This window comes from Buceros rhinoceros, unplaced genomic scaffold (assembly GCF_000710305.1).
Source record: "Buceros rhinoceros silvestris isolate BGI_N320 unplaced genomic scaffold, ASM71030v1 scaffold3973, whole genome shotgun sequence".
In the NCBI taxonomy this organism is placed as follows: domain Eukaryota; kingdom Metazoa; phylum Chordata; class Aves; order Bucerotiformes; family Bucerotidae; genus Buceros; species Buceros rhinoceros.
In genome coordinates, this window is record NW_010404031.1 from 2,813 (window position 1) to 29,606 (window position 26,794).

At 39.2% G+C, this 26,794-nt stretch overlaps 1 protein-coding gene across 1 annotated transcript in view; it reads left to right on the top strand.

Annotated features, from left to right (window-relative positions):
• Window positions 1-4,500: 4,500 nt before the first annotated feature.
• The window catches only part of DPP4 (dipeptidyl-peptidase 4), a gene marked incomplete at its 5' end in the record, with an annotated part of 31,503 nt that continues 9,209 nt past the window's right edge, over window positions 4,501-26,794 (top strand). The window contains 19 exons of the mRNA XM_010133207.1: window positions 4,501-4,599; window positions 5,153-5,247; window positions 5,355-5,429; window positions 7,328-7,380; window positions 7,483-7,555; window positions 8,666-8,786; window positions 9,192-9,352; window positions 11,221-11,324; window positions 14,782-14,917; window positions 15,065-15,109; window positions 18,289-18,393; window positions 18,497-18,564; window positions 18,745-18,798; window positions 19,266-19,390; window positions 20,345-20,392; window positions 20,879-20,977; window positions 22,983-23,052; window positions 24,671-24,865; window positions 25,692-25,746. Coding sequence (XP_010131509.1) covers window positions 4,501-4,599; window positions 5,153-5,247; window positions 5,355-5,429; window positions 7,328-7,380; window positions 7,483-7,555; window positions 8,666-8,786; window positions 9,192-9,352; window positions 11,221-11,324; window positions 14,782-14,917; window positions 15,065-15,109; window positions 18,289-18,393; window positions 18,497-18,564; window positions 18,745-18,798; window positions 19,266-19,390; window positions 20,345-20,392; window positions 20,879-20,977; window positions 22,983-23,052; window positions 24,671-24,865; window positions 25,692-25,746 — 1,781 coding nt within the window. The remainder of the gene's footprint in view (window positions 4,600-5,152; window positions 5,248-5,354; window positions 5,430-7,327; window positions 7,381-7,482; window positions 7,556-8,665; window positions 8,787-9,191; window positions 9,353-11,220; window positions 11,325-14,781; window positions 14,918-15,064; window positions 15,110-18,288; window positions 18,394-18,496; window positions 18,565-18,744; window positions 18,799-19,265; window positions 19,391-20,344; window positions 20,393-20,878; window positions 20,978-22,982; window positions 23,053-24,670; window positions 24,866-25,691; window positions 25,747-26,794) is intronic.

Below are 26,794 nucleotides of genomic sequence, written 5' to 3' on the forward strand. Positions count from 1 at the left end.
GGGAGTGTGTGTCCTATACATCTGGCTGGTCACAAACCAGGTTCCTTCACCCAGAGGCCTAATTCTCCATGGGTGAGTTATTCACTGAAGGAGGAGGGTCATCCCTGTCATGGTTAGACGAAACAATGAGTGGGGTTCTGTGGTCTTTTGACAGAGATGTGTCTAGAAGAGGTTGGAAAAAGCCCAGGAGGTACTGGGGAAGTTAATGTCCTTAGGGTGCCTGAGGGCACTTGGCGAGTGCGATGCGTAACTGACATGTTGGGTATTACTAGTGGCTGGTAGGAAGCTACCATAGAGATAAGGGTCACTGGCAGTAGAATTCCAGTAAGTTCATGTCATCCTGGATTTGAAGTTGAAGAATGTTGGGACTGCTGAGACAGCTTCATAGTTCAAGGACTCAAGAGAGATGAGGTTGCAGATCTTTCTCACAGCTGTGTTAATGTTTAACTGAAAATCTTTAAATAGCTCTCATCATTGTTCTGTTGGGGATGGTCATATCTTCAGTCTTCCCCTGTTTATACAGGTTCTGCCCTGAACTAAGAAAATTTGTGACTGGGTGGTATGGAGCAGTACCAATTTCCAGTGTCAACACCCTGCTTGCCACTGAACAGCATGTTTAAAATACAGAGAGGCTTATGGCTGATACGCGACCCTTGTATTTGAAGACCTTTGCCACAAGATGAATTAATCTGGCAGATGGGATCTGTCAGGGTTTTCTTGGGACTAAGGGGTCCTGTGTTACTCCAGTTTTGAAAGGCATTAGTTTTAGAGCATCTAGGGAGAAAGCTAGAAAATCTGCAAGGGAGTTTAAATCTGCAGATCAGAAATTGATCTTGAAGTAGAATATCTTTGATTCTAGGTTCAAAAATTAAGGTTTAGATAAGAATCTTGACTCTGTGTGATACTTTTTTTTTTTAGAGAACCAATGTATAAATGGTGAGCAGTAGTTAATTCCAGTAACCTTGCTTCAAAGGACTTCAAAGGACAAATCAAAATCATGGCTGAAATTCTCTCCAAAGTTGTATGGGACGTACAGCAGGTTAATTGCCTTGGTGTGAGTATGCTGGAGACTTGTCTGACCAAACAGTCTCTTGGCAGCTGTTCAAAGTATTCCCTTTTCCCCATGTATTCATGCATCTTGTTCTGCATGTACAGGATCTGTGTAGTCTTCGTGTTATGTGTGGATATGTTACTTTTCTAGCTAGTGAAGAAAAAGAGAATGGAAATGTTTTCCAGCTCTATGTCCTTGACTTCTGTAACTGTCATTTAACTCGGTTATCTACCTTAATTCAAATGTTGAGTAATGTAATATTTAAAAAGTTACCAGCAGTGGGCTGTTATCTGTAGAACACTGCTGCTGGTTTTATTTCCCTGCTTTGCATGAGATGGGGCAAATTTGAGAGGGACTCCAGAGCTGTTGATTACAAAGTTAATGATTACCTCCCTCTGGGGAATTCTCTGCAACCCCAAAGAGTGGCACCTGGGTGAACTGCCCTGGGAGGTCTCACGGTGCTCACCCATCGGTTATACTCTCCTACAGGTACAGTATCAGCCCCTGGATGTTGGATGGGAATCTGGGTTAAGTGAACCTTTGGCTTGACCCATCAGAGTCATTTTTACTTCCTTTGCTGAAAGTCTGTTTCTGTGCTCTAACGTACCTCAGAAACTGGGGACTTGAGTGTAGGAAGATTTTTGAGTGCTTTTTTACAGAATCACAGAAGCATCCAGTTGGAAGAGACCTTTAAGATCATAGAGTCCAGTCTTGCACCCCACACTGCCAGGGTCTCTAAACCATGTCCTCAGCACCACATCTATGCAGCCTCCACCACTTCCACCACTTGGGCAGCCTGTTCCAATGCTTCACAACCCTCTCTGTAAAGAATTTTTTCCTGCTGTCTAAGATAGATCTCCCTTAAGTTGTGTCAGAAGAGAAGAGACCAACCCCCACCTCTCTACAACCTCCTTTCGGGTAGTTGTAGAGAGCGATAAGGTCTCCCCTCAGCCTCCTTTTCTCCAGGCTAAACATGATTCCCAGCACACCAGTATCCCTTGCCACTGTGCTATCACATGACACACTGCCCTCTAACCCTACCACCCAAGGAGGTCACTAGCACACCGACCCACTAACGCTGATGTGCAGCTCTCAGGCTTAGCTCCAGCAAGCCTGATTTTGTCCCTTTCCCCTTTCAATGTATGTTGAGTATCTTTGGTCAGTGGCATAACGTGGATAAGTAATACTACACTGGTGGTGGCCTATCTCACAAATTAAGAAAATACTTCAGCTAGAACTTTTACGACTTACAGCTTGGTGTATGTTTTCATATTCAGTTACTATGTGGAAGGTGTTGACAGAGAATGAAATTTTAATTTTATACACAGCCAACAAATCTTAATAGTGGTCTGATTTTTAGTAATGAGACCTCAGCAAAATATGTCACCAGGGGAAAAAACATTCATCAGCTTGGAAAAATCCCTAAACCTGTTTGTCAGCCACCTGTCTTAAATTGCTCCTCCTTTTCCAAGAGAGTATTTTGTTGCTCTCTGAAGCCCCTCTAATTGAAAATGACACTCATTAGAAAGGAGAGAAGTGATATTCCCAACTAGACAACTGTGCATGAATATCAAATGCATGCTTGTTCATAATCCGTCAAATTAAATATTCAGTTAATATAGAATAATTAACCTGAGAAATTAATATTCTTATGGAAACTTCATGAGCAAGAAACCTAGACTACTAATTTTTTTTACAACAGTCAAATTTTAGGTGGAGTTGAGCAAGCAATTTTTTAACCTTTGCTGAGCATCTTAGACTAGCATCATTTTTTTTTTATGGCTCTTGGCTTTTATTGCCAAGGGCTTTTATTTAGGGCTGTACAGTCTGTGCTGTATGTATGCAGTATGTTTATTGTTTGGAAATAAGAGTAAAACTGTAATAGCTAATATAAATATCTTCTTCCATGTTCCAGATGTCACATGTCATATTTAACCTGCAGAAGGATAACCAGCAAAAAAATTTGTGTGTGTGTGTCCCCAGAAGGACTTTGCGCTCTCTTTCTTCTTCAGCATAATGCGAGAAGAGGCTCTCTGTTAAAAGTGTCTGAAAGACTGGGGCACTCAAAATTGGCAGGGCAGGTTATTATCTTGGTTGATACGTCACCACCTCTGTACTTGAGTGTTTCATCAATTGTTTTTATCCTAGGTCTCTTGATTTGTTCTGGTAGTAACAAAAAAGGAATGATATAGCCAGTTGAAATAAAAGTTGTTTCCCTCCTGGATTGTGTAGATTTGTAAGAGGGAAGTTTTTAGGTTTCTATTTAAACAAAAAGGCAGGGGAGGAAGCAGGGAAAGAATTGCACACCTGAGTTTAAAAATTGTAGTCTCTGTTTTCAGAGGAAAAACATCACAAAGACTCCCAAACCGATTTCATTGTTGTTATTATTTGAACTTTTCAAACTTTGGAAAGAGTAGCTTTTGCATTGTAGCTAGTAAGAAATATTTTTCATAGAAGTTGACTGCAGCGTGCAGGAGCCGATGACCAAACTCATAGGCTTAACTGGGTTCAAAGTTTCACTTAGTCTTTTCATAGTAACCCAGTTACTTGGCTTCAATTTTGCATTCAAAATAGTAATGTTGCAGTAAACACTAAGATACCTTGGTGAAAAACACATCAAGAGAGGGATAAATATTTAACCAGTTATTTCATCATAAGCTTATCAGTAAGCATTTGAGATTCAATTACTTTTTTTAATTAAACCTTCCCTGAAAATTTTACTGCTGCTCACATTTATTTTTTGAGACATTTCTGAAATTTGGGATTAATGATAAGCAGATGATTCACAACTGAAGGGTTCATGAACAGCAACAGGAGTGTTATAGAAGATGTGATAAAGTACAGCAGCCCCTTTCATTTTAGGGTGTCTTGAAAGGTCTGTACATCTCCTCACTGGCCAGCCTTGCCCATCCAGCACTCTCCAACACGAGCATGTGCGTCTCTACTTTGCATGATCCACCCCACAACTGATATCCGATGTAAATATTAGCTGTCAGGGCTCTGCAGCAAAGTTCCAAGACTCAGGATAGCAGGGGGAGGCACTAAGGTCACATATTTCTGATTTTTGAGGTGTACAGGTATGTGTTTCCTGAGATAAGAGGCCAGAGGTGGGTTTTTATTTTTGTCACTGTCAAAAAGGTATTTTCATTTCCTCAAAAGATAACAGCTCTCATGTACCTTAATGTAAAATAGCAGCAGAAAAAAGCATCCGTAATTTTAACGTGACTTTGTTTAGTGTTCTCACCGACACTCCCTTTATTTTATGCTTGCTGAATTTGTCTTGCATTAAAGCTTTAGTGCCTTCTCAGTGCAAGTACTTTAGAGCCGGTTAGCTAAAACACATCAATAACCAGCAACAAAAACCAAGTTATTTTAGCAGTCAGGTTAAGAGGCTGGAGTAGAACAATTTGCAGCAACATCAAAATCTCTCTTCTCTCTCTTTCTTTCAGAAAGTGTCCCTGAGCCTGATTCACGAAAAACATACACTCTACAGAATTACTTGAACAATGACTATAATTACAGAACATATAATTTGCAGTGGATTTCAGGTAATTTGTTTCTACATACAGCATGAATGTCAAGAACATGTACTACCTTCAGCAAACATGTATCTTCACGCCAAAGTGACTGCTGTATCCTGAAAAAGGAGTTTTATTATGTAATGGTGCCATTATAGGACGGTGTGTAGCTCAGAGAGTCGTGATTTCTTTTTTCCCTTAGATACATGTTCGCGTTCATGGCAACCTATATTCTCCTACTGCTTAAAGAGCATATTTACTTCTGTGCTTTTTTTGTAGAAGCATGGAAGCGTCAGCTTCCTGTGCATCAGGCTATCAGGGAACAGAAGGATACAGGGCGCTTTTCCTTCCGGATATGCCTAGTGCCCCAAGGAAAAGAGATGCCAGAAGGCTGAGGCTGTGAGCCCCAGGACTGCATTTTGTGAATGTTCTAGTGCTGTAAGCATCCTTTCGTTACAGAAACAGGAAACAACATTAACCATTTTTTTAAATTTTATTTACTGATTAAAAATGTAAGGAGGAAAGAGAAGTAACTGAGGAGCATTTTATTTATCATTTATTAGCAGCATTCTTGTTCCTTTAGGAAATCAGTATGTTCACAAAACAGCTGATGGGGATGTCCTACGTGTCGATGCTGACAATGGAACATCCTCAGTAATCTTGGCAAATACAACACTGGTACGTTGACTTATATTCAATACATGCACATGTGGGGAAAGGTATTGAATTTAATATTTGTTCTGTACGTTTCTTCAGTGCTTAATATGTTCCTTTTGTGTTGGCAGGATAAATACAAGGCAACCACAGTGATACTGTCTCCTGACCAAAAGTTTGCTCTTCTGCAGTACAGCTATACAAAGGTACCAGTGCAGTTTACTTCTTTGAGGTGGAAACTGGGAAATAAAGTTTTGGGAACAACTGAGAGGCTGAGAGAATGTGAGGAAAACGCAGGAGAATGGATGAATGAGATGTCTGCAGGGGAACAGTGAAATTGAGGAGGCAGGAGGAGAAGAGAGAATGGTATTGTCTGGGAGCTTGGCAGAACAGGTATGAGTAACCAAGAAAAGAAGCTGGATAAAAAGTGGCTGGGGAGATTTAACGAGGAGAGTGAGACTGGATGGTTCATCTGTGAAGACAAACTAGCAGAGTCGTAGGCATGACTGCCCAAGGAATTGTGTGGGGAAGAAGTGATGAGGAAATACGTTTGTATATATGTGCATTGTTGTAGCATATATGGTTGTTACATTGCAGCGTTAGGACATAAGAATTTGAAACAGGTGAATGAAAAGCAGCATGTGCTGGGAAGAGAAGGCTGTCCTCTTGCACTTGAAGCTGCTGTCAGCAAGCACATGAAAAACCTCCAGCAAAATGCTTCATCCTGGCTTGGTGCTGAACCATGCAACAAAGGTCAACCCACGTTTATGTCAGGTGTCGTAAAAACCTGTCTCTGTGTGCCAACTGAGGACAGTTACAGAAACCTAATGGAGGTGGTAATTTGCTCTACGGTGTGTGCACTGAGAAGCCAGTAAATTCTGTGGTTGTTCCCCTTTTTTTTCCTCTAGGGAGCTGTCTGTTTTGTTTGTAAAAAGCTCAGTGCTGACTTGTGCAGTGAAAAATGTTTAACCAGTGTGTCACAGAGCTCTGTCTACATATTCTTGCTTTGCAGTCCAGGAATGCTTCTCACACTGTGCCAGCCGCAATCCATGCTCTCAGTCATCACCTTTTTCAGTTTTAGCTTCCTGTCTAGTTACTACTCAGCCAGTTACCTTTTGTCATTCTGAATTGTTCAGAATTGTTTGACTTTTCACTGCATCATTAATGGTCACAAAATGCCTTGTTTTTCCAGCCGCCCTGAACATCCCCTCGCTCGTGATTTATTGCTCTGTAGCATTTTGTTTGTTGCAGTCATAAGAGTTAATTTTACTTTAATGCTGAAGCAAGATCTTTTAACCTTTATATAATAGCGTGAGTAACAGTTATGTTATTATTAATCTTTATTGCAAGAAAACAGAGTAACAAAATGAATCACGAGGACGTAGACACTTCTTATCTAATAGACATCTGGTTCTGTAGTACTAAGTCATTGTTTTGTATCTTCATACAGATCTTCAAGAACCATCATAGAAGGTAGCATTATTCTAACATGCCAGCACTGTAGGCTAAATCAAACCTCTTTGTCCCTCCTTAGTGAACACATTTTAATGTGTCTTAAATGTGTCTTTCTGTAAGTGCCCACAGAGCCATACATGCTTCAAGGGGCAGGTTTCTGAGAGAAGGGGTTTTTTCTGTGACAATATGAATGGGAACAGGTCACTCTGGAACTGGAGGAACTGTTACAGAAGTACTGCTGGGGCTTATGTGGACTACTAAACAATAAGATGCCAAGTTAAATAATACAGTATGGAAAATGAGACAGAAAACAGCAAGTGCCCCAGTAAGGCAGAAGGAGGTGTATTAACGGTGCATAGCTGCAATAGTCCACCATGTACCTACAAGGTTTCTGAAAATCTGCAGCATCTCTGGGCTCCCTGTCTCTGTCCTTAATCAGTTAGTGGCCCCTGTCACAGTATTTAAGTGATGACCCCAGAGCAGTGTCAGTTCTTTAGTGTTTTCTTAAAACTTGTTACCCTTGTATGTTCGTTGTGTTCTGTCTGTCTGAAGCCGAAGCTTGAGGGGGGTTTCAGAGGTAACTCAAACTGTAAGAGATGTGAATCCTGGTGAAATATATTTTCCTAATATTAAAATAATTCTTTTGCAGTTGTGGAGGCATTCCTATACAGCTTCATATCACATCTATGATTTCAACAGCAGGTCGGTACTTTTTGCACACAGATGTAGTTTTCATATTTATTTTTGTAATGAAATGACATTTCACTGATTTCACTGAGCTGCATTTTGGTTTTGTTTTTCCAGTTCTGTCTTAGATGGCTCACTACTACATAATGATACACAATATATATCCTGGTCACCTGTTGGTCACAAACTGGTTAGTAAAGATAAGTGAAACTTATATAAACAGTCATTTTTGTACATATGACACAGAAGCTCACACTGTACTGTTGAGGTTATCGGACTTTATCACTGCTAGATAAAGTAGTTGAACTAGTTTCCAATTATTGACAGCCCTTTCTTTAATGAAAATGCATCCCTGAAAGTAGTGGCCCCAGTAGTCGTGAAATGCGCAAGTACACAGGAACTTCATGTTTTTACAGTTGCTGACAGTAGCTTATCCCTTTCGAAGGCAACAGCATTACAATTGTCTGCTTACTCATTACTTGATTTTTATCTCTTAATTACAATACAATCAGTGAAGTTTTATTTGATGGATGCATGTCACAGGGATTACAGGATCACAGTCTCTGTACTCTTTTCCACTGTCCTTTTAATTCCTCCTCTCCTCCTCAATCCCAAGCTGCTGTGTTTGCAAGGCTTGTGCATTCCCTGTGGTAGGGATTGGATCTGACTAAAGAGCTATCACAGGAGACTGTGCTGTTTGTTTATTCTTACTGCTTGTAGTGTAGGGATTATAGAGCCCAGCCACAGAAGCAAAGAACGTTGAAAGGAGTTTTCGGTGTCTCATAGTGAAGCTCTGGAATAAAACTCTGTTGTTGAGTTGTTGGAGAGAAAAAACAGGGTGATTAGAGAGGCAGGCAGGTGACAAAAACTGGAGTTCTGAGCGCTACTGAAGAAGTGAGCCATCTTTGCAGATATATCAACAATGCTGAGACCCCCGTCAGTGTTTCACCAAAGTACTGATGGTTTTCTTTGAAAGACAAATTAGTGAAAAACAACTCCTAATGAAGGGAAATAAGCCTGTATCTCAGCAGAAAATGAATAGCAGGGTTTTCAAAACTTCATACAGTAATCATGTCATTTATTGTAGCTGATTGTTTTTTGCATCTAGGCCTGAAGTTAGGTTGTTACACGTGATTGATACTAGTAATTCAAGTTTAAGTATCAATGGTGTTTGGTGAAATGCAAATTTCAAAGACGCTTTTTGTCATCTGATGTAAAAGTCAATTTCCCAGTAGATGAGGCAAAGGAAAGAAGTAGGATTTACTCTCGTAGTAATTGTAATCACAATGATATTTTGCAGGCATATGTTTGGAATAATAATGTTTATATAAAAGCTTCACCAGCAGCAGAGCCTGTGCAAATCACTCAAAATGGAGAAGAAAATAAAATTTTCAATGGCATACCAGATTGGGTTTATGAAGGTAACTGTCAAGCATATTTTACTTTGCATTATAATGTAAAAACTTTGTTTTATTTGTTTTATTATACTGCTGTGTCATTTCTTAGATTATTTGCAACATTCCAATGATAAGTCATGCATCCTTACCCGAGCTTAATACCTGGCCAGTGTCAGGATTTTAGAAATGAAATGAGTTCACCTGACTTGCAGGACGTCACTGGAAATTGTAGTGTGTGAATTAGCTTCATATGATACGTTATAAGCATTGATCTAACATCTGATTTCAGAACGCCATCAAACAGTCTGCGCTTCGGTCTCTGAACTTCTATCAAAAAAAAAAATCTTACTAGAAACTAATGAGAACAGTACCTAGGATAGAAGAGCCAACTTAACAGTTACAACTTAAATGCATTTGCATCTTTTTCAGAGGAAATGTTTGGCACCCATTCTGCTCTGTGGTGGTCTCCAAATGGCAGTTTTGTGGCTTATGCAGAATTTAATGATACAGAAGTTCCTGTTATAGAATATTCCTTTTATTCTGAGGACACCTTGCAGTATCCGAAGACCATTAGAATCCCATATCCCAAGGTCTGTGTTATTTATTAAATGTCTTGTCCTGCAGTTCCGTTAAGAGAGGAAGCTTGTTTAATCAGTTTCTGCTAATGAAAATATTGTCTGTCTCTCCTCAACAGCTTGCTGTGATTACTCTTTCTGAAATCAACAGCACCTGGCAATGTTAAAGTATTTTATTATTTCCAGGGGAAAACAAAACAGGGAAAAAAAAAAAGTGGTATGATTTAAGGTTTTGTTGTTTCACCTGAAAATTTTGAGGTAGCAAGTAGATACTGAGATGATAAAGCTCTTAGGGAATTGAAGTTGGTAGAAAGCATTCAGCAGATGTATTGTGTTAGAGTCGTGCGTGGTATTAATAATGGAATCTTCTTCAACTAATGCAGCATTTTTAGTTGCTGGATGCTTCCTGTATTGGGATGAAGGGGTGGAATCTGCTGGTGGAGTTTCTTTACTCACACCTAAAGCTCTTTCAATTTTAGCTGTGACAGTGAAGACTTCAGTAGAGGAAGCTCCTTCCTCTCCACATGACTTTGTGCTCGTTGCTCATGGCACAGTTGGCAGCGGACTAAATGGTGTGAGAGTCAGAGTCCAATACACTCCAGACAGGTTCTTTCAGATACTCCACACGTGGAGGATTTCATGTTTAGCACAAGATTTACCGTTGTGAAGTTATTTGACGTTACACGGGACCTTGATTTAGCAAAGTGATGCAGCAATGCTCATAAGACACAAGTACAATTTACACTTACAGTACAACAGTTGCACTGTACTGCTGAATCACAGTTCAAACGTTCTCATTGCTGGTCTCCATAATATGCTTACCACCACAGTGCTGGGCATCCCCATTGATGGGAAAGGAGTACATGGGTTGAAACCCTCTCAAACCCATCACTTGCTTCAGTTCTTTTTATTCATAGTTGGGTCTTTGTACGCTGTGTTGGGCTGAGGCACCTATATCTCCCTGCCACGCTGGTCTGGCCAGCTCTGGAAGATATTTTCACTCTTAATTACCTGGGGCAGAACAACTGGTACAGCCAACTGATGGCTTAAATGATACTGCTGCTGTCTTGTGGAACAGCCGCGCTCTGGTCCTCTTTGTGCCAAGCTCAGGTTTCTCTGCAGCAGCCACCGTCAGTCACTCCCTACCCTTTCCACAGCGTCAGGAGCACATGGCCTTTGACTGTCCCTTTGGAGCCTCCCCCAGAGGGTTACTGGCGGCAGCAGGCGCTCCGCCCTCAGTGTGGCGCCTGTGAAGAGATGTAGGTGTGGAGTGAACTGCCAGTTTAATTTGCGCCTTTTATTACAAAAATTGTTTGTTTGGAATATTGCTGAGTTCTGGACTTGGGTCAGCTACAGCTACCTAAACGTTACGATGAGGACTCGGCTCATTTCCTTCTAGAGAAGAAACCCTTACTGACACAGTTTCACTGCCATCGGTAGCACTACATTGAAACTAGTGGGGTACATGCTGCAGTCACAGTTCTGTTTGTGGTATAGACAGCTATATCAAGGTACCAGGTTCCATGAAAAAGCAGTTTTCTGTCTGTTGGCAATGAATTTGATTCACTGTTAAGTACTGTGAGTGGCATGTGGGACTAGATATGGTCAAATACCGCTTTGGGTACAGCAAGCCCTATGTAGTTACAAATGTTTCTAAATGTAGTAGTCTTTCTTATCTAGAAACACATAACCAACACTTCCATATTAAAATAAAATGCAAAGGATAATTTATGTATCGATCTTAAGAGCTGCAGTTGGGAACTTGTCTTTTCACATGTTTGAAGTTGGCTGGTTCTGCCTGACTGCCTGTAGTAATTTTTTCATCTAAATTTTCATCAAGAATATTCTCTCTTCAAAAGTACAATGAAAAATTTTATTTTTAGGCAGGAGCTACAAATCCAACTGTGCGATTCTTTATTGTGGATACCAGGCCGCTTCCTTCTTTCCGCTCTGCTGAAATTTCTCCACCTGCAGAAATAAAATCAGTGTAAGAAATTTTGGTTAAATGTTTGCATGTTTCTTTTGGTGGGAGAGGAGGAGCTTTTATGTGTGACCACCCTGTATTCAGTGTATATGGCAGTTTTTCCCAGTTACGCGGCTCTGGTAGCAACAAGATTTACCAGAGAAAATCTGCACAGAGATTATCCTCCTAGTGAGTATATATAGATGGCATATTCCATGTATGTTACATTCAGAATGTGACAAGTTCTTGGCTCGTCACATTCAGTGGAGTCTAACTACGGTGAAGTCATTTCACAGTACAACTTTAATATGAGCAAGTTTGGGTATAATCAAATTATAATATATGGATTCCAATTCACTCGGGGGAAAAAAGAAAAAAACAAAACAAAACTTTAATGGTAAGATTTGATTTCATTGGAAACAGACTCCTTGCTAAGGCAAGGTATCATGGTTGTCTTCAGATTTATACTTAAAATGTTTGTTTTCGTTGGAAACATGGTGAAAACCAGCACCTCTCACAGTAAATGGAAAGTTGTATTTCTCAAAATGCCACTGGAAATGCACAACATGTTATAAATGTATTTTGTGAAGAGCAGCTAAATTGATTTAAAATGCATGCACACAGAACTTGGTATCCCAGATCTTGTGGTGTGTTTTCTTTTTAAGTGCATTGTGGAAATTTTTTAGAGGTTTGCACTTAAACATAATCAGGTTATACTGATAAACTTCAGGAAAAAAACCCAAAAGAGGTCTGTTATCTAGTGCATAAACCCAGCATTTTGTACGTGGTGGCCAAAAAGCTATAGCTGGAATATCAGTGCTACTCTGTTTCAGCCCTCACCACAGTGAAACTAACATCTCTCTGTTAACGGAGATACGCAGATTTTCACAGATACGTTCTCTGTCCTTTCTCCGCAGTAGCATTGCGATAGCTAGATGGTATATAGCTGTTGTGCACTGGTTTTCTCCAGAATTTCAGTGCCTTAAAATTAAATTGTTTATGGTCAGTTCTGGCTAAGATCTCTGCTGTCTCAGAGCTGTTTTACCTTTCGTTAACACAAAATGAAAGCTGAACACCACTGCTGTGTGAACTGGGGGAATAACCATCATCTGCCTTCCAGCCTTGTACCCTAACACAGGCCTGAGTTCTGTGTAGTTAATCCATTTTTAAATGAATGTAACAACCTGTAAATCAGGATTAATACAAAGATAAGTCAAGTCTTGAATGATGTGAGCAATGATCGAAACCTACTCTTTCTCCCAACGACTGATCCAAGTAACGGTTAAGCCTTAGCACGTGCATCCTGCAGATGTTGAGGTGGCCACGACAAATCTTGGGGAATTTTGCAAGAGCAAAAGTATATGAGTAGGCAAAGGCAAGTGATGTGCAATGTTGCTTTTGTGTAGTTTTGGTCCTTGAAGCACAAAGTAATGAATATTTGCATGGTATTTCTGGATATTTATACCACTGTATGACAGGAAAGGTTAATTTTTGTGGTGGAAAATTCTATTTTTGTTTCCTTGGAGTTAAATTCTGAGAAAACCAAGTTTGAATTGGCGGCATACGTCACCCCACCTGCGTGGGTAGGGGTTTTGAGGGGCACTGCCCCTGCAAATGGCTGCCTCTTGCAGCACTATCCAGAGCTTGTTGTACGCGCAGCAGCTGTACCCCCACGTTTGAAGGCAGTGCAGTGCATTTCTGGTTCAGAGGAAAGGTTTTATTATTTGTCAGGGAAAGCTGCCAAAATCTGGAATGGCATCGCTTTGCCACATTCAGTGGTGAATAAAAGCTGACATTTTTTGCACAAATGACCAGCATGAAATCCATACAGCATTTAACACCATTTTTAGCATCGTGGGTACAGGGGACTCCTCATGGCTAAATTTCTTGTCTGGAATGATCTGTCCTAAATATGAGCTGTCTTCAAAGTAGAGAGCTCTAGACAGTGACTGAAGGAAAACCCCTTTCCTGCAGCAAATGAGGAAGGGCAATGGAAAACTACTGAACTCTATACTTCAGTTAGAGTTGCAGCTTAGTTAACATTTCAGGGCTTGTTGAAAACTGAAGGTGCATTCCTCGTCTCTGTAATAACCTTAAAAGAATTTATTATGTTATAATAATAGCATAATAAATAATAATGGTTTTGTTTTTCCCTTGTGCTGTCCATCTTGTCTGATGGATGACGTGTAGCTACCAGAAGCTACACAGTTAGCTTCTCTCACTTTGAAGGAACAAAAACTGTGGGGCTAATTACCTCTTTACAAAACAAGGGAAAACACTATGACAGGTACCTGAAAAATGGCCGTTTCTTTTTTTTTTTCCAAACAAGCTCCCGCAGAGTGCTCTTGTAGTGTTACTGGTCTAAAATACACTGTTTGAAGCCAGTGACAATAGCAACTAAATGACCTACCAACTTCACAGTCAAACATGAATGCAAAAAATAGACCTTTTTCAAACATGTTTTTTTCAACTGCAACCCAGAAATAAACCTGGAAGTGGTTGGTAACCAGTTGGTGTACATTTTTAATCCATCCAGACTAATTGTAGTGTTGGGGGGGGAGGTTTGGTGGGTTTTGGTTTGGTTGGGTTTTTTTTTTACCACTCTCCCCCCAGTGATCACGAAGATACTCGCTTTCATCACAAAACTTCCCACACATTTTTGTTAACTAACTTCGGGGAAAAAGGGAACATGAACTTGGAACTAAGTCAAATGTGCAAATTCTGGATAAAAATGTATACTTGCCTTGGAGGGGAGGTTTGTTTTATTTTAGTTCATAAGGCTTCTAGGAGATAAGAGGGATCTAAAATAAGAAAAGACAAGTACATCCAACAGATCCAAATGGTAAACAAAACCACTAAATTTTACGTGGTTCCCTTTTTAAAATTATTATATAGAAATATTCATGAAAATTATTGTCTTTTTCTCAGATACCCCAGTACTTTGTGTCAACTAGTTAGTATTCTGAAGCTGAAAGTAAAATACTTAAATAATAATATCTATTCTTGGTATGGTCTCTTCCTCCATTCCAACTAATGGCAATAAGTACTAAATTGAACAAAGGTATGGATCACACTAAGGATAAAATTCCAAAATCTGAGGCCCATGCAGCTTCATATTGAGAAGAATTTCCTCTAGATGCACACAGTACAAGATTTATGAACAGTCTGGAGTAACATTTTATGCATTAGAGGAGAGTCATCTGGCTGTTAGGATTTAATTGCAGTCTTTCTGGAAGCGGGTATGTATAAACCATCTAATTATTTATTGTATGAATGAAGATAACCAAGGCATCTATCCACTAGTAGCAAAAACAATTGACAGAAAAATGCCTCAATGAGGTTTGCATCATTGTTTATTGTTGAAGAGTAGATTGAAATGAAAATAGCCAGATGAGTTTCACTGAGTGAATTGCTGAATGCTGTTGTATAGTATGCTATTACACAGAGAATTTTAAATATCTAATGCTCTTGCTGTTTTCAGGGATCATTATTTGAGTGTTGTAACATGGGTGACAGATGAAAGGATCTGTCTGCAGTGGCTTAGAAGAATTCAGAATTTTTCAGTCCTCACAGTCTGTGACTTTGAAAATGCTACTGGAGATTGGTCATGTCCACAGGTAAGAAGAATGAGGTGGGAGAGTCACAATGCTTCGTTAATGAAACTAGAAAGAGCAGAGTATCTCTGTATGTTTCTCTTTGTAGAAACATAGCCTGATGTAAAATAAACATAATTGTGGTGGGATTGTTTGTTTTTTCTTTCTTAGGAAAAACAACATACAGAAGAAAGTAGCACTGGCTGGATTGGCAGAGTGAGTGCTCAATTTCTGTAACTGCTACATGCTAAGTACTTCTGATAATTAAGAAAATGTCATATGAGCCTCTTGCGGGCAGGTCTGATGCTTTCACTTGTTGCATTTTTCAGGTGTAGAGAAAAAAGGTCAATTGGAGCTGCTGTGCTGCCCCACTCCCAGTTTTAAGCTTTTGTGGGTATGGAGTTCTGAACTCCCAGGCTGGGCTGAGTGCAGCATGGGCTGGAGCTGTAACTGCATCCTCCATGACCCATGCGCCATTGTTCAGCTTGCCGGAGTGCACCTTCCAGACTCCTTTTAATTCTGACCTGCTGCTTTGGTAGTGATAGATAGGGGAGTGTAGGAGCCAGAATTCAGAATTCCCTTTGTTCTGGGGGAGTTGTCAGCTATGCTGGTTTGGCTGCATTCGTCTTCCTGCCACCTCCAGAATGATCTAGGGGATAAAATGTATTATGAAGTGTATCCTACATTTGAATTGTAAGTATTGGAGGAAAGGCATAGAGCTCAAAAGTAATTTTTAGTGTTTCAGGTTGCAGTGAACCATTCCAGGTTCTTCTTGGGGTTTTTGGGGAATGTGGTTCCACGCAACAACAAACACCGCCCCCTCCCAAAAAAAAAAAAAGCTATTAAAGAGAACTGGGGACAAGATATATGTAACTGACCAGATTAAAATTTTCATGTGCTTCTGCCAAACCAGTCACTACTGTCTGGATGATGCTTTCCAAGCTGCCTCTCAGTCCTTTGGTACATGGTAGAGAGTAGGCACCTAATGAACTACACAGAAGATCTGGGGGAAGTGAAGCAGAGATGCAAAAGTTCAGACTTGGAGGGAGAAATGAGTTTCAGAGTTTTTGATGAGAACACAGTGTACACTTTCCACTCCCGCATTTTCCACACACTGATTATGCTTTAGTCACTAATTCACTTTTGAAGTAAAAAATGAAAGTTTAAAGAAATGCAAAGAGGGAGGCAACAGCAGGGATGAAATCATCCGCAGTATGAAGATGAGAGATCAACCCACCTGCTGTCAAATTTGATATGGAAAGGAAGGCCTTAACGCTGACACATTTTGCTTCTCTGCAGTAAAGGCTTCACAATTAGACAATGTGATGATCAAGCTGCAGACTTTGTAAACAGTTGTGCAAAATGAGAGGGCAAAATGCAAGTCTGTGCCATTAAACTAGGTTGTTGGTTTTTTGTTTCTTTTTTAAAGAGACAACCCACATCTTAGGAACTGTTGGAAGAAAAAGATAATTTCACTGTATGATTCTTGGATTTGAGAAGGGAGTGGAAACTAGGGAGGATTGAAGGGAAATAGGAAAGGTATATTTATTCCTTTCTTTTATTCTTACCTACATAGGGATGATAAAATGACTTGACTGCTAAGGGATATTTTCATACATATATGAGAGATGTATATGTACACACATATATAGGTATATACAATTCATGTAAGTGTATATACAAACTTAAATTATAGTGTGTAAAGTATAGATATGTAGTTCTCTCTTTGTATATATCTACAGATTTTTTTTCTTTTTTTTTTGAAAATAGAGATGAAATTATACCTCATCTAAGAATGCTCGGAACAGCCTGTTACTGCATAAGGCTTCCAGGTCATGAGCTAAGTTAGAGCTTGCCAGTTGACTTGAAGGCAAGTCACACTTTGAAAAAGCAAGACTGTGATAAGGGAGAAGCTAGCAAAATATTTGCCAGGTTATTTTTTTTTCTTTTTGTCAAAAATACTAGTAGGGAAGAAGGAGAGATGATTCTGCTGCTCTACTCCACTCTGGTGAGACTTCACGTGGAGTAGTGCATCCGGCTCTGGAGTCCTCAGGACAAGGAGGACATGAACCTGTTGGAGAAGGTCCAGTGGAGGGCCACAAAATGATCAGAGGGATGGAGCAATTTTGCTGTGAGGACAGGCTGAGAGTTGGGAGTTGTTCAGCCTGGAGAAGAGAAGGCTCGAGGGACACCTTATTGCAGCCTTCCAGTACTTAAAGGGGGCCTGTAAGAAAGACAGGGACAGTCTTTTTAGCAGGGCCTTTTGTAACAGGACAAGGGGTGATGTTTTAAACTAAAAGAGGGGAGATTAAGACTAGATATAAGGCAGAAATTTTTTATGATTAGGGTGGGGAAACACTTGCACAGGTTGCCCAGGGAGGTGACAGATGCCCCATCTGTAGAAATATTCAAGGTCAGGTTAGATGGGACTCTGAGCAACCTGATCTGGTTGAAGATGTCGCTGCTCTCTGGCGGGGGGTTGGACTAGATGACCTTTGAAGGTCCCTTCCAGCCTAAAGCATTCTACGATTCTGTGATCTGGAATACATGGGTTAGGAAGGCTCAAGTTCTTTCGTTGCTTGTGGAGCGACCAGAGGCAATTTCACTTTCTATTTCAAAAATGAGTATAACATCTCAGAGGTAATTGCATTGTGTCAATTGGCTAATTAATGTATAGATGTTTTGAATGTTTATCATGAAAATAACCTTTCTTTTGACTCAATGTCATTCCTCTGTTTTTCTCTCTCCCATGTGAAGCACATCCAAATGACAGTCAGTGAAAGGACTTCATTCATTTCTGTCACTTCCAGTTGATAAATGGATGGTTCTTTTGTGAAAATATCATTCCAGTTTGGGTTCTCTGGCATTCTGTAATCACCTACTTACTAGCGAAATTTCCTCTTGGAAAGCAGCTTGTTTTCTTTGAATAAAGGGGGGCATCAGAATTCAAAGAATTTGTTCACAAGAACATATTTTCAAATGGGAAGTTCAAGGAAAACATGTATTTACAATATTTTATTGCTATAGGTTACAGCTGCATGTTGGCATTGGACAGAATAAAAGAGTGACTTTAAAAGTAGATGCACATACTGAAATGGCAGGAAACTAGGAACACCTGCAGGACTTCAAATTCAAGGGAGGTAGAAGGGTTATCAAGGGTTAATACTCAGGAAATTCTGCTGCTTAAGGAGCAAGAAAATTAAGTGGGTTTACTTTCAGGGTAATGACTAAAGGTTCTACTTCATAAGTCAGTAGGCAAAAATTTTTGCAGCACATCTAGTGATGCATTGTTCTAAGTATTGAAACTCCTGTTTAGAGATATCAAAACCTAAATCTGTCATTTTGGTTGTGGAGTTTTGTTGTTTGCTTTCATAGACATCTCTCTTATGTTCAAGTTTCAGCCATCTGTCCCTCACTTTGCACCCGATGGTGCTACCTACTACAAAGTCTTCAGCGATACAGTAGGTTACAAGCACATCCATTACATAAATGGCTCACAGGTAAGTAATAAGGCGTAGGACAGCTACTGCTGGCTTGTGTTTCCCCTGGTGATCAAAGAGTTACGTTCTACTTTTTGTCTTGCCTTTCCTCTGACACTTCCAGGCTCCAGTACCTATTACTGCAGGAAAATGGGAAGTAATCAGCATAGAAGCTGTAACCAATAACTTTTTGTAAGTATTGTAATGAAGCCATTGATTCTTTTCAGGAGGGCTTGTAGCAAGGGTCAGAGTAAGCAGGGAGGGAGAACAAGGGAGAGGGTGTCATTTCTCATTAAAAATCTGATCTAAACATGTAAGATAAATATTGTACTGTAAATATTTTCCCAAAACCAGTATGTTTTGCTTTTATAGATACTACATTAGTAATGAAAACGGTGGAATGCCAGGAGGAAGAAATCTTTATAAGTAAGAATTTTTTTCCTGCAGTATGAGTAAAATATTTGTTAATGAAAAAGAAGCTTTAAGAGAAAGCATTGCAGAATAAAAGATTGGGATGTTCACAGTCTAATGTTGGATTCTTTATAGGATATTTAATGAAAAACAGTGCTGAAATATAAACTGTTACCTAAAATATTTTTCTGTAAATTTAGTTAATAAAGGGAAATTGTGAAAAGAAACAACCAATTCTCAAGCAAAAAAACCCTAAAGAAAACCTCTCATGCTTTTTTTTTTTCTATGATTATAGTTGATACTATAAGATTCTAGTATTAATTGAACGCAAAAGTGTAAAGTCTGTTTTCCTTAATCTTTAAATCAATAAGAACTTTGCTTCTGAATTTTAACATATTTCATTTGGTCATCTTATTTAAAAAGCAAGCATAGCTTAAAAAAAAAGTCTTTGATCTGTGAGTTGAAGCTCGTCTACTTTGCAGAATGCTCTTGGAAAGCAGTCCAAATTCGACTAAATGTGTTAGCTGTGATCTGAAGCAAGAGAGATGCCAGTATTACTCTGTGTCCTTCAGCGAAGACGCACAGTATTATAAGCTGGATTGTCGTGGTGAGTATATCTGGAATTAATTGACATAAATATGACTCACTGATTAGTTGGGTGGGGAAGTTCACTTCATCAAGTTCTTGATATGCACTGCATAACAATATGTGTTGGTATCACTGGATAAACACGTTGGCAGCAGAAAAACATACTCCCTCCTAGGCTGAAAAGCACCTTGACAAGAATTACAAGGATAAAATTTGAAGGTTCTACCTATTAGTGGACCTGAAAGAGGTGAAAAACTCTTCTGCCTGCTGTGCATCTCCTCAAGAGCTGCATGGGGAGCTCTGTCTGTAGGAGGAATTTGGAGGCTCTAGGAGCAAGGCAAACGACAGTCTGGGTATAGAGAAGTGATCTGTGTGTGGGAATAAATTAAGATGGATAGTGCTGTTCAAAAAAAATCTAATGAACATAAATCGCAAGTTAAGCAGGGGGACAGTAGTCTGCCTGCGATCTGTAAGTGCTTGTGCTAGACAGCACAAGAGAGAAATGAATCAAAGGGTGGGAAAAATAAGATCTCAAAAATGTCTCTTAATTCGATACACATATTGTTTTTTAAGATGCTAAGATCTTCATTGATCTATAGGCTAGAAGGACAGACAGCAGAGAGGGAATTGTTCTGTCAGGTTGTAAAAATGCTTGGTTGAAGAAGACTGCTGTGGTCTCCATGACAAGGCTTACTGATTTCCAAACCGTGATCCAGGGCCAATGGGTAAACTTTGCTGAGGGGCGGAAGGTTAATTTTCAGTACGTCACACTCGTGTGGCTGGCCTATGAGACAGTCTGAATGCTTTACGGGACCCCGTGGCTTGAGTTTGGACCCTACTAACTTAAAATGCAGACTGGAGGGAAACGAGTCCCGAGCTTTTATGATTCACCCACTTCCAATTCCTTTACAAGGGTTGTGTTTTGAGACAGCAAAACACATGCAAACATGCAGGTTTCCTGCTCTCTTAACAGGTCCTGGCCTGCCCAGATCTACTCTGCACAGAAGCAGTGATGATCAAGGTTTGGGATTGTCCTCAAATATAATTTACGTTGAGCCAGAAAATTGCACTGTAAATTTTTTAAAATTTTGCCCTTATTGCTTACTATAATAATTAAAATGTCAGTTATAAAGGGTAAAATTACTTTCAGATAATTACTCTAGTACAGTTAACTAGAATAATAAGTTAAATAGCTTGGCATACGTTTATTCATAGTTTGTTTAATATTATTTTACATTGTGCTAGAAAACAGTGAGTAATGTATGACTTACTGGATAATTGTTCAGTTTTTCTGAAATTGCATTTAGATGAATAACAGGGAAACCAGCTTTTTGCTTTCTAAATTACTGAAGGAAAGCTATACTGTAAACATTGAATCTGAGAGGAAAAACAAAAACTACAGTAAACTAAGACTGCAGTGTAGGTTGCCATCATCTCAGATTTAATTTTTAAAGTGGCTGTAGTTTAATGTATTTAAACTTTGTCTCTTACTAACTCTGTTATTTAGTTCTCAGATACTTGGAAAATAACACTGAACTGGAAAGTGCATTGGAAGATATTCAGATGCCTTCAAAAAAATTTGGCACCATTAGTGTAGGTGGATACAGTAAGTTCAGAAACATGCTTTACCTTTTTACCTTTCCCTCCCCCTTTCAACCAGTGTTGCAAGGTCTTCTGCTAAAAGGCATGATGGAAAAGATGGGTGTACTGGGGATTATTGCAGTTATTCAGCACTTAAGATTTTGTTGTTGTTGTTTGACATCTCCAAACGTTCTGTTCTTTTCTGAAATTCCAAAATATTCTTACCTTAAATACACATTTTCCCTAGTGTGGTATCTTGATGTTTTCATAATGAAGTGGCTTAACTCCTTTTTTTCCTCAATAGTTAGCTGAAAAACTGAAGTCCCCAACACCACATTAAGTAAATAAATAAGAGGAATGTGAGGTAGTGCACAAAGCTCGTAAGCATTGTTGAATTTAAATTAAATTATAAATTGAAGTATGTCTTAATTTACAGGTTGTAAGTCTCTTTGGTTTGCGTTAGCAAGTTGGGGCAGTGGAGGAGAAGTTCAGTTATTATTAAAAAACAGACATGGAATCTAAAATGCAAAATCGTTCAGACTACATTTCAACAAGATCATCTTTGACTTTTTGTGGGGAAATATTTGTAGTGAATGGTCACGTTCTTAAAAGCACATTCACGCTCCAAGACTACCTAAACCTCTGAATACAGGGTAGAACAAAATGCTAGAAAAGAAACTGCTAATGATTTGCTGGTGGTGCTCCTCTTAATTTGCACATCTGGGTACAGAAGCTTTCTTGTTGTGCTCCTACGCTGAGGAACATGAGGTGATAGACCAGCAGTGTGAGTCCTGGTACCTGTCTAAACTGTTCTTGCTCCAGCCTTTGCTACTGGCTTTTCTCTTCATGGCATTTCCTCTTGATAAAATGAATTAATATTCTTAAAGAAATTATATTTTACAAGCTGTATTGAGCTCTGTCAGTTATTGTTAACTGTTCTTTTTAATGCATCCCTCCTTCCACTGTTACCTTACTTATCTTTGTGTTTTCTGTCTTTTATTTCTGTCACATTTTTACTAGGGCTAAAGATGAAATCTTCCAGGCAAGATGGAGGTTTAAAGATGTTCTTCGTGCTATCAGTTGTATATTCATCTTTTTATTCCTCTTTGTTCTTACTACTTCATCTCTTCAGGGTAAAAGCTTTTGGGTAAGGGGAATCTATTTTTAATGTCAAAATAGGAGAAATAAATCCTTCTGTGTACCCCTACTTCAAGTTCCAAGTCTGCTCTCAAATCTGTGTATGTTATCAAAGAAGAAATCCACTCCTGTGACTATGAAGTATGCAAAAAATTTAATTTTTTTTCTTTATATGTTCAATTTAGATTGTTAATTTTTCAGTGTTTTAATGTCTTGCGTATTCATGTCTGGACAAATTTCTGTAAGATTTGCACTCTGGCTGTTACTGCAGTGCAGTCCATCAGCGTTGCTTTGTGCGTCCTTTGCAGCATCAGTTGACTTCAAAATTCAGGAGCAAACAGTCGAGCAAATTGGTTTGCAAAATTTGTATGTGTGCATTTAAAATATCCAGCTAACTTTCACCCGGCTTGGGTAGAACGGGTAACATCGATGGAACCAAAATCAGTGTTGCTTGAAAAATAATAGATATTTGCATATGTTTCTGCAGGCAGAAACTAGCAGGCAGGTTCAAAACCTTTAACATTTCTTTTTAATGCTGGGAGAGAAATTTGAGTAGACAAACTTTTTGGAGCTAGCATCAGATTTACCACCATAGAAACTTAGCATGTTTTACATGTGGAATATTGTTATGAGACAGCATGTCGGGTCCCCCAGTTTTATTATTATTGTAGACGTTCCAGTTCCAGACTTCCTGCTAACTTAGGTGTAAAACATTAAAAGAAAAAAAAAATCAGATTAGCTAGGGACTTTTACCTGTCTATATTAGGACAGTTCAGATGAAACTAATTTTTAGTTTTTAGAGAGTGACCCAAATGTGCTCTTGTATGAATTGCAATGCATGTCAAATCACTTTACTGGAGAACTGACCGAAGTCAAACTCTTCTCACTTTTAGACCTGTGGTATCAAATGATATTGCCTCCCCACTTCGATTCATCAAAGAAGTACCCTCTGCTCCTTGATGTGTAAGTCCTCAAGTTACATTGCAATGCTGTGTTAATAATCACTTTAATCTACTTCGAATGCTCTGAATAAGACTGGGAAACACAAAACTGGCATGTTTTCTAATTACTTCTTGAGGTAGTTTTAAGAGGGAATGAAACAAATGAGGTGTATCCCAGTTCGTGATAGATTCCTGTACCATACGATGGTGTAATGCCTAACAAGTACAGATCCTGCTGGTGGCAGTGAGGCAGATACGTTCTGTATCTGACTTAAAAGCCAGGGCGTTAGCGTTAGCTCACCTCTTCCTCTGCTCGTAAGAGTTCATTAGAAATAATATTCAATGAAATTACACTCCAGAATGAAACCCTGAATAAGCCATGTATCGTAAAGCTGAAAGAGTGAGTGTGCATTTTTTCTGTGATATTTGACTGTCAATTGGTGTTGGCAAACTGCATCCTGTGATCAACATTGCATTTGCTGTTTTTTCATAAAATCAAGGCCGTCAGCACGTGCTGTTAGGTCCATTCTCCCTCAGGCACTTCTGTTCATGCTGGTATGTTTTCTTCTATCTCAAAATTATTGAAATTTAGCTATTCATTAAAATAGAAATGTTAACCTTTTCCTCATTTTATGAAAAGCTGATTCCACAAGGAAACTAGCTGTTAATTCTTAGATGCATCTTAATACAGTGTAGTTTGGTAGCACTGTAATGCTTTTTGATATGCCTCTTGATTGTTTTAATGAGCAGTCAGTGCTCTCTGCTGCTTCTTTTGGTTTTGATTCTCTTTTTACTGACTTACCTGGGCCTTTGTCAGGATGACCTCTGCTTCCTGGTTATCTTGGTATCAGAATTTAATTTGGAAGTGTCAGGATCCATAGCATATAGAAACAAAGCTTGATATAGAGAATTCCTAGTAGTTTTTCCTTTGCTTTTAAAACTGGGAAAAATGGGTTATAGAGCCATAAGAGCCACTCTTCCATCTCTTACTCTCTTGAACAGTGGCTAGAGAAGTGCACTGCAAACAGAATTTTACCATCCAGGCACTCAGAGTGTGATTTCATGGTGCTCAAGTGCTTCCAAATATTTAAAAATAATTCGTTATAATTACAGTTTTACTTCCTTTTTCTCAGCCTGCATAAGAAATAATTTAGACAGTAGGAAACACTGATAAGACAATAAAAATGCTGAAAAGGATCTTTTTCATTTTCCCAAATGAAAACTATTTGTTGGTTTCAGACTTTAACTAAATAAATTATGGGTAAATGGAAGAGAAATAGTTAAAGAGCATGACTTTGAAACTTGGATGACTAGATATGCCAGCAAAAAATAATTTGGTTTGGACTTCTGATAAGCTGCTTAAAGTCAAAATAATGAAAGATTCATATAAGAGTAGAAAGCAACAAACAAAAAAAATCCAGTCTGCTTTCTTGATTAACAGTTGAAGTTTTAAAAAAGCAATTGCTTTTAGCATCTGGGCAAAGCAGCAGTCAGTGATGCTTGTCTTGTTTGCTCGGTTTAATTTAAAAGTTTACCCTTCTTTGGTGGCTGGAAATTGTCATCAATAATTGTATTTAAAATGGTAGATGTGAGAATACGCGGAGAGTAAATGCCTGAATTCTGTGGCACTTTTCTCCCAGGTATGCAGGACCCTGTAGTCAGAAAGTAGCTTACACCTTCAGCATCAGCTGGGCTACTTACCTTGCGAGCACTGAGAAGATCATTGTGGCCAGCTTTGACGGCAGAGGAAGTGGATACCAAGGGGATGAAATTATGCATGCAATAAACAGAAGACTGGGAACGTATGAAGTGGAAGATCAGATAGCAGCAGCCAGGTGAGCTACAGTGAAATAGTCAACACCTGCTCCTTCTTTTCCTGAGTCATTTTTGGGCCAACCATCATTTTATGCTTAAAAAAAGAGAAGAGTTAATGCTGTCGTAATCTGATTTTATAGCGATGATAGCTGTCCCCGTAGTAGAAGAGCATGCTACCAAGGAACTTGGAGCTGGAAGTTTTGCTCCAAGATTTTTGCAACTTTCTGTTGTGGCGGAGTTATTTATATGAACTACTAAGCCTTCACATCATAGTTCATATTTGTCACTTGGTTTATACTTGTACAATGTCGCTAAGCTGAACTATGTGAATATTAATCTCTCAAAATCACAAAGAAGTGATTTTATGGGGTTTGCCTTTGGGGATTTTAAAATGGTAGAGATTAAACAAATAACATTTCCAAATTGTTGGGTTTTTTTCAAAAAAAACCCTGACTGGATTTACAAGTGTCAGCATGTCCTTTACTGCTGCAGTTTGAGTGGTGCTCCTTTTTTTTTAAAAAAAAAAAAAAAAAAAAGGCAAGTGCTGAAATTAACCTCACACAACACAAATACACAAATGTCAGTGAGTGGATTGAGAGCTTTTACAGGGCACCCAGGTTTTTGTTTGGGTTTTTTTTTTTTCACATGGACAGATCTTTCTCTGAATTTCTTAAAAAGACACACATGCTTGAAGTATTGTATGTTTTCATCTGCGGTCTCTGTGATGAAGTGGGAAATACTCACTTGTACAACAGGAAGAGGCAGACATGATGGAGAGTAGGCACGTCTGTATAGTGGCAGATACGTGCAATCCGTGAAGTATTTAACTATTCTGTTTGCTTTTAGAAAATTTTCTGAAATGACCTTTGTTGATAAGGACAGAATAGCTATTTGGGGTTGGGTAAGTACTCAAATAAGTTTGGCTGGCTTATTATTTAATTGTAACAACTATTTGTTGTGCTGCCCTGTGTGTGAGGTGCTGAAGTACCTAGTGGGAGGCACCTCTGGGGCCATGGCACAGTCCAGTCCCTGCACTGATGAAGTACATCCTACAAGTGCCTGTATACATTGTCCCTTTGCAAGCATTCAGGAGCCTTTGAAACAGAAATTAGAACTACTAGAGGGATTAAAAACAATTTAAAGGATACTGCCAAGTTCCTGTGTACAAGATGAACCAATATTAAAAAGAAAATCAAAGTATATATTCACTGGCGTCTCTTTATATTAGTTGGATTGCTCTAATTTTTTTTTAAAAAAAGGTGGAAAATACATGTGACCCAGCTATATAGCATGGTTGTCATGTTTTTACTAGCAGCCCGAAAACATCTGTATCTGCTGTATTGTTGTGCTCGGCTACATTTTATTTCAGCAGTGCTTCCAGCCAGGGGCCAGATTTCTCTGACTTACTGCGTCTTAAAAACCTGCCAGAATAGAGAGAAGTTTTTAATAGCATACACGTACCCCTCAGCTGGGGTGCGTATGCAGTGTTAGTGATACCGATCCGAGTCAAACTCTGAACATGTCTCTGTCCCAGACTGCTGTTCCACTGCTCTTTCTGGTGTCACAGGCAGTATTCTTGCATGCTCTGTTTGAGCATACTGTGTGTAAAATATATACAAGATTGTTTGCAGAATCTTTAATTAAACTGCCAGCTGAAATTCGGTCACTGCTGCTGACAGGCACCACTGAATAAACTGCTTGATGGCAAAATGATGATGATGGTACCTTTAGTAGCTTTTCACGTGGGGGGTAAACATCTCTCTGTTGTGTGAAGGCAAGTGTAGTAGTATTAACTTTAGTGGGAGGGAAATGCTTTCTGCAGAAACGGAGACTTAATTCATTCCATCTTAGTGTTTACGAGCCTTGGGATGACTAGCTGAAGAGCAGTCCTTTCTGGAGCCAGGTTGGGGTTACACACCCTGGATACTGAACTTGTAGGCAAACAGATT